Source organism: Coturnix japonica, chromosome 3 (genome assembly GCF_054131305.1).
Source record: "Coturnix japonica strain WE chromosome 3, WE-NBRP24, whole genome shotgun sequence".
Taxonomy (NCBI): Eukaryota; Metazoa; Chordata; class Aves; order Galliformes; family Phasianidae; genus Coturnix; species Coturnix japonica.
Window position 1 is genome coordinate 96,086,041 of NC_140665.1, and position 13,606 is coordinate 96,099,646.

Below are 13,606 nucleotides of genomic sequence, written 5' to 3' on the forward strand. Positions count from 1 at the left end.
GAGCCGTCCCGGACCGATCAGCAGCGACTGACCGCACGGTTCAAGGGGGATCTCGGGTGGTTCCTTCAAGCAGGGACCTCCGGCCAGAGGAGCAGCCTGGCAGCTCTCGCGGTAGCGGCTACGTGACTGACGTGACCTCATTGATTTCTGCCCTTTGCATTCCTGGCTTGGAATGCCAGGCCCAGGTCCCTGCCCTGAGGGACCAGGACAGCCACTGTGTTCACTCAGGTAACAGAGCTGTCCCAAGGATGGCTGAGTAGCGAGCAGGGAAAGAGGAGTCTGGCCGATTCCCGGTTTAGCCCGATTCCTAATGGGGTGAGGAGAGGGATGGAACCACAAGGGTACAGCAGCAACAGTGTGAGGAGAAATTATTTTATTTTGAAATAATTAAAGAAATTTAAAAAAAATTTAAAATACGTAAGTCAAATAAAATGACAGAATCCAAAAACCCTGGCTAGACTTCTCACATTAGAAGTGGCAATAGAGAGAGGCTAATTTTTATGATTTTTCATTATTTATATTCCCCATCTATAACACTATTGACTGGAGCAATAGCACTACATATACATACATGCAGAATAATGCAAAGTCCACTGGGATACGTAGTTTGTAGGACTTTGCATTATTCTGTGGGCTTCCTCCTGCAGTGACAGCGGTTGATGTCCCTAGGGACATCAATGCATAGGAGCCCCTCTGGCTGATGATCTGCAGGAGAGCTCTAAGAGCCGTGAAGAGGAGGGAGAACATTCCGGTCTCCCTCGCGCAGAGCCTCCAAATCTCTCCGGGACCAATATTCAAATCTCCCTCCTGCAGGACATGCTGCTACATCCTGAAGGAGGGAGATTGGAATACTGGTCCCAGAGAGAACTGGAGGCTCTGGCAGACATGAGGCTCTCTGCTTGGTGGAGCAGTGCTTTCTCTGCAGGAAAGCATCCTGGGTGTAGCGCTATTGCTCCGGACAATAACACTATTGACCGGAGCAATAGCACTACATATACATACATGCAGAATAATGCAAAGTCCACTGGGATACGTAGTTTGTAGGACTTTGCATTATTCTGTGAGCTTCCTCCTGCAGTGACATCGGTTGATGTCCTTAGGGACATCAATGCACAGGAGCCCCTCTGGCTGATGATCTGCACTGTGAAGAGGAGGGAGAACATTCTGGTCTCCCTCCCGCAGAGCCTCCAAATCTCTCTGGGACCAATATTCAAATCTCCCTCCTGCAGGACATGCTGCTACATCCTGAAGGAGGGAGACTGGAATACTGGTCCCAGAGAGAACTGGCGACTGCATGCCCGAGTGCCTGTGGCTGCTGCCACCATGGCTTGATCCCTTGCTGGCGCCTGGGACCTTGCTGGCAGCTGTGAGCTTACTGGCAGCTGTGACGTCACTGTCACCACTGAAAGACTTGTCTTCGGATGCCACCAAGTCCTTCTTTGTTCCCTCCAGACATGGACTTGCGGTTTTCATTTTGGCCAGAGGTGTCAGTGATTGTCTGCTCCCATGATGACTCGCGTCCAGCCTTGTTGGCTCTGAGGATCTGTTGTTTGTGAAGGGCTTATTTCCCTTCCTGGAGAGCTTCTCGCTTCCCTTTCTGATCTTGGAACAGAGGGCCTTGCTGGCTGCTTTGAGCTTGGCCCAGTCACGCTGAATGCAGCGGCACAGAAAGCGTGGCACACAGCAGCCTGTACACAGCTGAGATGGAGTCTCTGACCTTTGTGTCCTGTGTTGTTCTGCCACGTGCTTGGGCCTCGCCTCTGGCTATGCTGACTGGGGCCTGAATGGCTCATCCTTTGGCACAATCCTGCTTGACGCAACTGAAGATCTACTTCCTGCAAGGGTATGTCCAGGGAGCCCCTTTGGCTCTTGAGCAGCAGTGGTATTTTTCTGGCTCTGCTGCTTACTGGCCCTGTCCGCAGGTGGATTTCTCTCTCCTACTTTTGCTCTTCCTGCATCAAGCTGGGCTACAGGGTCAGATGGAGACACACCCTTGGATCCTTCATTGCTAGGCAGGACGCGGTGTGGTGTGAAAAAGTTCCGCTTCTTCCTCTCAACGTATGCATACTGCTCCAGATATTGATACATCAACCTGTTCTCCTGGTTGTCAGGCTGTTCACACAGTCTGTAGCAGTCAGCATGGACTGTACGCATTGTTTCTTGTTTGCGTGTGTCCATCAGGGAGGCAGATTTTTGCCGTTGGCCAAAGGCCTCTGCTGATGACCTCCATGCCTGAGCCTGCATGTGCCTGCGCTGGAAGGGCAAGCGAGCGGACCTCCTTGTTTGCCTCAGTGGATGTGGAAGCTGGGAGTCTTTGTGCCCCAGATTAGGCTCTGAGAGGCTCTTCTGCAGGCGCTCTGGTGCCTGCATTTTCATGTCAGGATGCTCCAGGAGACTTCTCATAGCCTCATCCACCAAGGGCAGATCCAGCTCCTGGGACTTTGGTTGTGGGCAAGGTGTCTTCATATCCCCGCAACAGGTGATGGTGCCCTCGTTGCCGCCCCACTCATTGCTGCCCTCAGGCATTTGCAACATGAGCCTGTGTGAGATGGAGAAAGAGAAGGAAGATGAAGGCAGTTCTGAGCCAAACACTCCTGAGGGCCCCAGGGCACTTCTGTCACCTCAAAGCTGTTGGCAGGCTTTGTTATTTTCACTTGTTGGGGTCCCGACAAGTGTGTGCCCAAGGTTCCATTCCTGCTTACAGAGCACAAAGCAAGGACGACACTGTCGTGTCCGTGCCTCAGTGGTAAACCCTTCTACAAGGGCATTGCCTCTCAGATTTCAAGTCTCTGGATATCCCTCTGCCATCCCTGAGTCATTGCTGATTTCCATTTCACCAAGCCCTGCCCCTGTCCCCATCCCCTATCAGTAGTCTCACCTGTCCAAGCATCTGTTGGAGTCTTGAACAGTTCTGTACAAACATTGGATGGCTTCATAGGTGTCATCCGTCTGACTGGGCACTGAGGAGCTGCAGCAGAGCAGAGAGCAGTGTTAGTGGGATTTCAGCTGGTGGGAGGTGACAGGAGAGGAACAGTGTTACTTACTGCATCCTCGCATGCTGTGAAGACGTGCACAAGTCCCAAACTGTTGGCAAAGGTGGCACAGTGAGTGGATAGGAAGAACGTGACGGGGTGGTGGGCACGTGGGGCTGAGGGGTGTCCTTGCAGGCACCTCCCTTGCCCAGGGCTGCTCACCTCTAGAATTTGCCTGGTTAGCTCTGTGTTGGCACTTCCTCTGTTTGGGACGTTTGGACCTTTCCTTCTGTATGGGCACAGAAAGCAGCGAGTGAGAGGGGAGCATCCCCAGCAGCCTCAGCGGCTCCCACCAACCCAGGGCACAGCCAGGCTCGGACCGTGACTGCCCTGGGACTCCTTGCCGAGCCTGGCCAGGCCCTGCTGGGACACGGCCTCTCCTCCCAGGTGCCCAATCTGAGGCAATAGTTTCACATCCCTAATAGGCACAGTAATATGAGCCTGGGTGGCTACAGTATCCCCTCCCTGGGTCTGAGCTTGGGCAAAAATAGTAACCCTGTTGACTTAGACAGGGCTGTAGAGGTACCAGGTCACACAGGGATGTAAGGAAGCTTGGTGTGGGTGGTGGTGTGCTGATATATAAAATGTGATCACTGTGAGAATCCCCAAGTACCAATGGATACCCCTAAGGCCCATCTTTCCCCACAATTCACTTCTCTGCCTCACCCGTCAACTGGGTTGCAACCAGCTACGAGGTTTTTTAGTTCTTCTCGGCAGCAGTAGTGTTCTTCAGGGGGAGCCTTTACCTGGATTACCCATTGGGCTCGTCGCAGTGTAAGTTTCAGGTTGTCACTCCCGGGGGCTACCTCCCACTTCTCGTCACTGATGGGTCCTTTAACACGGCTGGCATGAGTCCATCCTCTCTCTACGGTTCGAATAGCTGTTTCTGCAGTAAATAAAACAACATAGGGACCTTCCCCTTGTGGTGTTAGTGCAGCTTCTTTCCAGGTTTTTATTAGGACCCCATCCCCTGGCTATATTCTATGGATTGCTATCTCCAATGGGGACCGCTGTGCAATCAGATCCTTCTCTTGTAGTTCCTTGCACTCATTCATTAATTGTATAAGGTAAGGTTTTATTTGATCATCTTGTAAATGGGGTGATCAAGAGGTACTTCAAGATTATAGGGCATACCATACAGCATTTCAAAAGGTGAAATTCCCAGATCAGTTCTGGGTTTCACACGTATATTTCACAGAGCTAACAGCAAGCGTTTTATCCAAGATGCCTTAGTTTCTGTCATTAATTTCTTAAGTTGTTGTTTAATTTCCCCATTCATTCGTTCTACTTTACCAGAGCTCTGAGGGTGCCAAGGAGTATGATATTCCCATTTAATCCCTAGAATTCTCATTGTGTCACGTGTAACCTTTGACACAAATGAGGTCCCCTGTCAGAATCTATTGCTTCTATAATTCCATATCGAGGAATTATATTTTCTATTAGTATCTTTACTACCATTGGTGCTGTAGCCCTTGCCGTAGGGAATGCCTCAACATAGTTTGTAAGATGGTCTACAATCACTAATAAGTATTTATATCTCCCAGTTTTAGGGAGTTCAATGAAGTCCAACTGGATCCTTGCGAAGGGTCGATAAGCCAATTCTCACCCTCCTGGGATTCTTTTTCTCATATTCTTTGCATAAACCCTCCGGGAAGTCACACATCCATTAACAATCCCCTTTGCTATGTTATATACCCCTATACACATATAATTATTGGCAAACTGATCCACTAAGGCCTGAGCACCCCAATGTGTTTGTTCATGGAACCTCCGTAACAACCTCATAGCTACTGATTTTGGTACAACCACCCATCCATCAGGTAGTGTCCATTTTCCCATTTCATTTTCCCAAATACCCATTTGTATCATCTTTTCTTTCTCCACAGTCATAAAACAGAACAGGGGAAGAGGATCTGACCCACCCTCTGCAAACATAGCCGGACAGCCCCCCTTTCGGTCACCTCATACACACACACAAAAGAGCAGCCTTTTTGGCCTCCTGGTCAGCTAGGTTATTAACTCTAGTTTGAGGATCCAGTCCTCGTTGGTGACCCCTTACATGTACTACTGCAATCTCCCTTGGTTCTCTGATAGCTTTTAAAACCTGAAGGATCAATTCTTGATGAATTAACCCCTTTCCTTGTTAATTTTCTAAGTCTTCTCTCCTTCTATATTTTCCCAAAAGCGTGTACTACCCCATCCTCTACTCTTAGAGGACATAACCGAATCTCTAATCTTTTATCTACTACTTCTAAGCTTATTCCTAATTCTACTATGAAGTCCCTACCTAATAGATTGCATTTGGCCTCAGGTCTGATTCAATCAACACCCCTTTTATAACAGGGACCCCAAATGGTTCCCCCTTTTTGCCCGATCACCTGTACTTTTTTGCAGAGGCTTTACATCCTAAGGGCAGTGTTTGGATTGTTGATCTTTCAGCCCCTGGATCTACAAGGAATTCTATTTCCTTGCGTTGGGGGACCCACTTTTAATTTTATCAAGGGCCCATTCTGTCCTCGGGTCCCAGCAAACAGAGCCCCTGACACACCCCTTCTCTCTCGCAGACCGGGGCGCGGAGCGAACTTTTTTTTTGTTGTTGTTTTTAAAACCTCCGCCCGGCTCCGCGGCCGACGGACGTGCGGAGGCGCGGGCACTACGGACACTAGGTACCTGGCCCGGGGGTGAGGGAAACAACCCGATGGCTCCGCGGGGGTGCCTTCGCCCGCCCGCCCTGGCGCGTCGAGGGGAAACCCGGCACCTGCCAGCCGGCCCCGGCGACCCTCGGGGGAGCGTCCCCCAGTGGGGCCCCGGGGTTTCCCTCCGTAACCCGGCGCCTGGTGGCCGCTGCGCTCGGGAGAATAAACGCGGCTCGGACCGCCCCGCCCGCACGGGACCCAAACCGCCCGGCAACCGATCGGACGGCCCGGACTCGGAAGCGGACGGGACCGGCGCCGCGGGGAGAGGAGAGAGGGGAAGGTCGGGGAGGGGAGGCGTAGCGAGAGGGCGGGTCGGTGCTCCCGGCCCCCTGGAAGACGGGGCCGTGGGTGCGGGTATGTAGGGCGGTGGTGACACTGGGACTTCTAAATCCCTTCTCCTCCCGCCCTCCTTGTTCTTTTATGGGATATAAATGCCTCCTCGTCTCTGAGGCTATCCAGAGGTGGGCATACTCACTTTGCTCTGAACTAAAAGGCTCCTAGCATTTACACAGAGGTTAAGGGCCTGACATACCCAGTCCTCAGAGGAGCCAAAAAGGGGCCAAAATACACTCTCCCCTTTTATGGGCTTATTGCCCCATACTTCTACACAATAATGAATCATTTTAACTTTACTTTTTCCCCGCCTAGAATGGGAATCATTCAGATTCTTAATCATGAGTCCCAGTGGACTGTCTGGGGGAATACAGGGTATACCTACACCTATACCCTCACCACTAGTTCCCCCACCCATGGGACCAGAAGGCTTACTGTTCTTCTGTCCCATCTTCCGGCAGCACCTTCACACACACACACACACGCTTCCCCCTTTTCGTGGCCCGGTCCCTCGCGGGATGTGGGAACCGCACTACCGAGGGGTCCGCACTCGCTTCGCCCGCAATTGGACGTCTCAGTCGTTGTGCTCCGGGAAACCCAACCCCAACCGAACGGCTTCACCGGCCTATACTTACTCCTGATCGAATCACCTACATCCGAGTCACGGCACCAAACTGTCATGAATTAGACCAAATCCAAATCATAAATTAGTTACTTAATTTGAGGAAGCTATCACAAGCAACACCACAGCGCTACGCAGACAGAGAAATCAACACCTCCCCTCACGGCGCGCACCCCCCACCGACTGGCCACTTCCTTTTATAGTCTCTTATTCTGAGTGGCCGGGGTCTCGTGCTTCTGCGACTGCGCCTTCTCTGTTGCCAGGCTTTGCTCTTTCTTGTTGCTGGGGGCTGTACTTGTTGCCGCCCTGTTCCCCGTTGCTAGGAGCCTCCGCTCCCCGTCCCGAGTCCGTCCAATCCGGAGCGGGGGAGGGCGAAGCGGCGTAAACAGGAGCGGCGAGGGCAGGAGCCGCGGAAAAAAAGAGGCGAAAACAGGAGCAGCAGGGGCGGTTAGAAAACCCGGCAGCCCACTCGGCCCCGCTCCCGCACAGCCCCCCCCCCCCAGAAACATCCCCCCAAACATTTACCAAACTTTACACTCCCAGTCAGTGCCCCCAAGCCCAGCCCTGGGGATAGCCCTGGCCCCCACCAGGCAGACCCCTCAGGGAGAAGTAAAACTGGCAAAGCACCACCAGAAGTTCTCCACCGGGAGAACAAGGGAGCCCCAGCTCCCCCAGGTGGGAAGAGCACAGCTCCTGGGGAGCAGTGTGGCTCTTGGTACAGGGTGAGTGAGCAGGGAGGGTGCAGACCTCCTCCCCACTGAAGAGACCAGTCCACCTAACACTCTTAGAATAGGTTTCAGGACCTAGAACCTGAGGGTGAGGTGAGCAAGGTTGCGGTGGGAGATCACTGAATCATAGAATGGCCTGGCTTGAAAAGGACCGTAATGATCATCTAGTTCCAACCTCCCCGCCATATGCAGGGCCACCAACTACCAGACCAGGCTGCCCAGAGCTGCATCCAGCCTGGTCTTGAATGCCTTCAAGGTAGGGAATCCACTACCTCCCTGTGTAAGCTATTCCAGTGTGCCACCACTCTCTGTGTGAAAACCTTTCTCCTAATCTGTAACATCAACCTCCTCTGTCTCTGTTTAAAACCATTCCCCCTTGTCCTATCACTATGCACTCTTGCAAACTGGCTTTCCCCCTCCTGTTTAAATGCTCCCTTCAAGTCCTGCAAGACCGCAACTGAGGTCTCCCTGGTGCCCTTCTCCAATGCTAAACAAGCCCAGTTCCCTCAGCCTTTCCTCACAGGAGAGGTGCTCCAGCCCTCTGATCATCTTAGTGGCCCTCCTCTTGACCCGCTCTAAGCGCTCCACGTCCTTGCTGTATTGGGGAAGTATTGAGATCTACCTGTGAGCTTGTCTAGGGTGAGATGGTCAACTCCACACCTCCAGACTGCCTCCAGCAGGAAGGGTGATTGCGGTAAGCAACTCCCTGCTGAGAGGAACAGAGGGCCCTATATGTTGGCCTGACCCCATCCGTAGGGAAGTGTGCTGCCTCCCTGGGGCCCGGGATATTTCTAGAAAACCCCTCAGTCTGATGATCCACCCCTCTATTGTCCTTTATTAATAGTTCAGGCTGGCAGTAATGAGGTCGCTGACAGAAGCCTGAGGATTATAAAAAATGATTTCAGGTGGCTGGTGTGGTTAGTTGATGGAGCGGGCATACAGCTAGTATTTTCCTCTCTTCTGTGAGTGGCAGAGAAGGACACTGAGAGGAGCAGGAAAATTCATCTTATGAACACATGGCAGGGAGGCTGGTGCAAATGTAAGAATTTTGGGTTCTTTGGTCCATATGGGGTGGTTTACTTGGCACCTGGCTTGAGATCTGCTGATGGGTCTCACCTGTCTGAAAGGGAGCAATGGATCCTTGCCCAGGAGCTGGTAGGGCTTGTGGAGAGAGCCTTAAAGTAGACACGAAGGGGGGAGGGAATAATAAACTGATGCACACAGCACGGGCAACAAACAGGAGGATCTGGAGGCCGTTGTGTGGCAGGTGATCTTTGACTTGGTTGCTGTTACAGAAGCATGGTGGGATCGCTCCAATGATTGGAGTACTGCAGTGGATGGCCACAAGCTCTTCAGAAAGGATAGGGTTGAGAGCTTATGGGCCAGAATAAAAGTGAAGGCCAATCAGACTGACATTATTGTGGGAATCTGCTACAATCCGCCCAGTCAGCTTGAAGAGGTGGACAAGACACTTTACAGACAGTTGGGTGAGGTCTCAAGGTCTCTCCCCCTTGTTCTTGTGGGGGACTTCAACTTCCCAGACATCTGCTGGATTTACAGTACAGAAGATAGGGAACAGTCCTGGAGGTTCCTAGAGTGTGTGGGAGATAACTTCCAGACACAGCTGGTGAGGGAGCCAACAAGGGGAAGCCCAATCCTGGACCTGCTGTTTGTTGACAGAGAAGATCTTGTGGGGGATGGAAAGGTTGGAGACCGTCTGGGACAAAGTGATCCTGAGATGCTAGATTTCTCAGTCCTTGCTGAACCACAGAGGGGAGTCAGAACTGCCACCTTGGACTTCCGGAGGGAAGACTTTAACCTCTTTAGGACAGGGACTGAGAGTGTCCCTTGGAGGGCATGGGAGCCCAGGAAGGCTGGGGATACATTAAGTAATTTTAAAGGTGCGTGAGCTGACCGTCCCCAGGTCATGGAAGATGAGCCAATGGGCAAGGAGGCTGGACTGGCTGAACAGAGACCTTTGGCTGGATCTCAAGAGCAAAAGGAAAGTTAGTGGTCTCTGGAAGAGTGGGCAAGTGACTTATGATTACAGGTACATAGGGAAGCTGTGTGAAAATTAGAAAAGCCAAAGCCCGTCCAAAACTGAACTTGGCCACTAAGGTAAAGGACAACAATAAATATTTCTATAAATGTATGGCCATTCCCAGGGTCGCTTTCTGTCCTACAGAACAGGTGCTGGGGCCTCTGTTCGCACTGTGGACACCCAACCTCATTGCTTTCTGCCCTTTGCTGAATGCCTCTGGGGCCCCTGGAAGTTGCACCTTACATGCATGTTAATTACTGTTCTGTTTATATGTTGATAAAAGTTAAGCAGGATGTAGTGATGTGGAATAAGGGGTGGAATGTTATTGCTTTGTAATTTGGTTGGTTTTGCTATTTCACATCAGAATATCATGTAGGATAATGGGAGTGAAGGGGACAAGTTTTTTTTGTTTGTTTGTTTTGCCTGTGGACTGCCCTAAATGGGCATGGGGGCAGGGGCACCGGAGGGAAGGTCGGGAAGGGGACGGGGTGTTTTTCTGCCTGGTTCTCTGTGAGGCCCTTTTGATCGCCGAAGTCTCCTGACTCGGAGCCGTCCCGGACCGATCAGCAGCGACTGACCGCACGGTTCAAGGGGGATCTCGGGTGGTTCCTTCAAGCAGGGACCCCCGGCCAGAGGAGCAGCTCTCTCGGGAGCGGCTACGTGACTGACGTGACTGACGTGACTGACGTTACGTGGCGTTGGCGTTGCCTGGCAACGGCGGGAGATTGAAACGGGCACAGGGAGCGACTAGTCGGTGCCCACCAGAGACAGACAGGAGGGGTCCGGGTTCTTGCAGCTCGTGACTTCCCGTTTCGGTGCTGCTACGTCTTCTGCTTTGACGTGGTTGCTCCCCGGCGGAAGGCTGCTGCCAGAAATACTGAGGAGGCCCAGACAAGGGTCCCAAGCTCAGAAACGAGGCAGCAACCAAGAAGACTGCAGAGACCCAGACTGAGGTCCTGCACATGCCTTATAGGAAGGCTGCTGCCAAAATGTCTGAGGAGACTCAGACTGAGCTCCCAACCTGAGATGCTGGTGTGCAGGTCTCTGGCTGTACTGAGTGCCAGAGCCTGGCCCTTGCAGTGCTGGGTGAGGGAGGCAGTGATTGTGTTCGCTGCGCCCAGGTGAACTACTTGCTCAGCCTCGTAGTTGACCTGAAGGAGGAAGTGGAGAGGCTGAGGACTATAAAAGAGTGTGAGAGGGAGACTGACTGGTGGTGTCAGTCCCTCTCAGCCTCAGGTTCTCAGCACACAGCCGAGGCTCCTAATGGAGCATGTCAGCCCCTGCCACCTTACACCTTACGAACAGGAGGTAAAGGGGAACCAGCCAGCTGACTGTGGTGCAGCGAGCCCCCTGTCCTCTCTTCCCCCTAGCAGCAATTTGAGAAGGGAGGAGGAGTGGAAACGGGTACTGGCTCGGTGGTGGGGGCATCCCCCATCCCAACCATCCCCGGCTCCCCAGGTGCCTCTGTGTAACAGGTTTGAGGCCCTGGAATTTGAGGGGGGGACGAGTGAGAGTGTGGAGACAGGTTCACCCATGAGGTTGCCTCAGGCGAAGCGGTCGCCCCCAAGCCTCAAGACTGCTTCTACCCATAAGGACTGAAGGGTGATTGTTGTAGGTGACTCCGTTCTGCAAGGAACAGAGGGCCCTATATGCCGGCCCGACCCTACCCGCAGAGAGGTGTGCTGCCTTCCTGGTGCACGGGTCAGAGACATTTCAAAGATAATTTCTAGGTTGATTCAGCCTTCAGATTACTACCCACTTTTAATAATTCAGGCTGGTGGCAAGGAAGTTGATAAGGAAAGCCTGAGGTCTATCAAGAAAGACTTCAGGGGAATGGGGCGAATAATTGAAGGAGCTGGGGTGCAGGTGGTCTTTTCTTCTACACCCGTGGTGAAAGGGAAAGGTACAGGGAGCATCCAAAAAACCCAACTCTTAAATAGATGGCTTAAGAGCTGGTGCAGATGCAAGAACTTTGGCTTTTTTGACCATGGGGCAATCTACACTGCACCTGGCATGATGGCTGCTGATGCAAGCAGCCTGTCCCTGAGGGGTAAGAGGATATTAGCTGAAGAATTAGCGGGACTCATTGACAGGTCTTTAAACTAGGAACGAAGGGGGAAGTGGGCAAAATAAGGGCTACTGGGGTTGAACGGGTCATTCGAGGGATTGTACCAAACTCCGTGGGCAATGATGGCAGAGTGCAAAGGGAGGGAGTAGGGCAGGGGGGATGCTGGGGATGCTACTGTTCTAGTGGATCCTGGATCCCTTGTAAAGGTGGCGAGATGGATAGCCCAGCTGAAGTGCCCTTATACTAATGTACGCAGCCTGAGTAACAGGCAGGAGGAACTGGAAACTGTGATGCATTCGGAAAGTTATGACATTGTTGCTATCACAGAAACATGGTGGGATGACTCCTACAATTGAGATACTGCCATCAAAGGCTCTAGACTATTTAGGAGAGATAGGCGAGGTAGGACGGGTGGGGGAGTTGCTCTTGATGTCAGAGATTGGGGTGAGGAGAACCATGGAACCACAAGGGTACAGCAGCAACAATGTGAGGAGAAATTAGTTTATTTTTATTTGTATCAGAATACAAGATAACACACTATAATACATTAAGTCCAATAAAATGACAGAGTATCCAAAAATCAGACGCCTCACTCTAATGCCACTTCTCAGGTGAGAAGTCTAGCCAGGGCAAGAAGAAAGGAAAAGAGAGAATGTGTTGTGATATATGAGCATTCTGAAAGAATAATGCAAAGTCCTCTGGGATATGTAGTTTGTAGTTATCTTCTGAGAAACCGGAGCAATATCACTACATATTGTTATGATGTGGAATATCAGTAACCAAAAATCATAAAATCATTTCCGGTATCTGCTGCTCACAGGGGTTGATGTCCGTAGGCATAGGAGCCCCTCTGGCTGATGATCTGCAGGAGCATTTTTCAGGCCTGCTGCCTCTTGTCCCTGTCCTCATGGATGGATTCTTCTCTCTGAGTCTCCTTGTGCACCTGGGGCTGAAGTTGCAGGTGCAGCCAATCTCTGGGAGCTTACAGTAAAACAGTATAGACTCCCAGGCGGGCAAGAGGAAATAACAAAAACGGTGCAGGAATTGGAAAGAGTGGGTATTATAAGACCTGCACATAGCCCATACAATTCCCCAGTATGGCCAGTGCGAAAGTCGGATGGAACATAGGGAATGATGGTAGATTATAGGGAATTGAATAAGGTCACACCACATATTCATGCGGCCTTACCCAATATTGCCTCCCTAATGGACACATTAAGTAGAGAAATTAAGACATACCATTGTGTCCTAGATTTAGCAAATGCATTCTTCAGTATTCCAGTAAGTGAAGAATCACAAGATCAATTTGCATTTACATGGGAGGGCAGGCAGTGGACTTTTCAGGTCCTACCACAAGGGTACGTGCACTCTCCCACCTATTGTCATAATTTGGTGGCACGTGACCTGGCTAATTGGGAGAAACCGGAAAACGTCAATTTATATCATTATACTGACGATCTCCTGTTACCATCCGACTCACTAGAGCCAGTGGGACAAGCAACAGATTTGTTAACAGCTTATTTGCAGAAAAGGGGGTGGGCTATAAACCCACAGAAGCTGCAAGGTCCAGGTTTATCTGTAAAATTCCTGGGAGTAGTCTGGTCTGGGAAAACCAAAGTACTACCCAGTACAGTGAGTTTTCCTTTACAAATAACCTTTAGTATTAGCTTTGCTACCATCTTCATATTATTCAACCTTACATGCATGTTAGCTACTGTTCTGTTAGTATGTTGATAAAAGTTAAGCACGATGTAGTGATGTGGAATAAGGGGTAGAATGTTATTGCTTTGTAATTTGGTTGGTTTTGCTATTCCACATCAGAATATCATGTAGGATAATGGGAGTTAAGGGGACAAGTTTTTTTTGTTTGTTTTGTTTGTTTGTTTGTTTGTTTTTCCTGTGGGCTGCCCTAAATGGGCATGGGGGGAGGGGGCACCGGAGGGAAGGTCGGGAAGGGTATGGGGTTTTTTCTGCCTGGTTCCCTGTGAGGAGACAGCGTGGTTGGAACTTCCTGCCTCCCACAGCCTGTTGGTGAGATTGGGAGTTGGTATTCTCCTTGTTGGAAAGGAGCGTTGTCCACTCCTAA

General features: G+C 51.2%; 1 protein-coding gene across 1 annotated transcript; it reads right to left on the reverse strand.

The window, feature by feature from the left end:
- Positions 1–358: 358 nt before the first annotated feature.
- LOC107307794 (uncharacterized) lies at positions 359–6,967 on the reverse strand. The gene is made up of 6 exons (XM_085542264.1): positions 6,697–6,967; positions 3,779–3,918; positions 3,195–3,261; positions 3,045–3,084; positions 2,879–2,968; positions 359–2,539 (listed from the first exon to the last, which is right to left on the reverse strand). The coding sequence occupies exons 1-6, from the start codon at positions 6,740–6,742 to the stop codon at positions 1,765–1,767; spliced, it is 1,158 nt and encodes a 385-aa protein (XP_085398390.1). The 5' UTR covers positions 6,743–6,967; the 3' UTR covers positions 359–1,764.
- Positions 6,968–13,606: the final 6,639 nt, after the last annotated feature.

What these genes read in the sequence shown, in the direction of transcription:
- LOC107307794 (XM_085542264.1), bottom strand. Translation starts at nt 6,742, where the DNA reads ATGACAGTTTGGTGCCGTGACTCGGATGTAGGTGATTCGATCAGGA. An exon ending in TGTAGGTGATTCGATCAGGA is followed by an intron (nt 3,919 to 6,696) that starts GTAAGTATAGGC and finishes TATTTACTGCAG; the next exon opens with AAACAGCTATTCGAACCGTA. An exon ending in TCCAACAGATGCTTGGACAG is followed by an intron (nt 2,540 to 2,878) that starts GTGAGACTACTG and finishes CATCTCACACAG; the next exon opens with GCTCATGTTGCAAATGCCTG.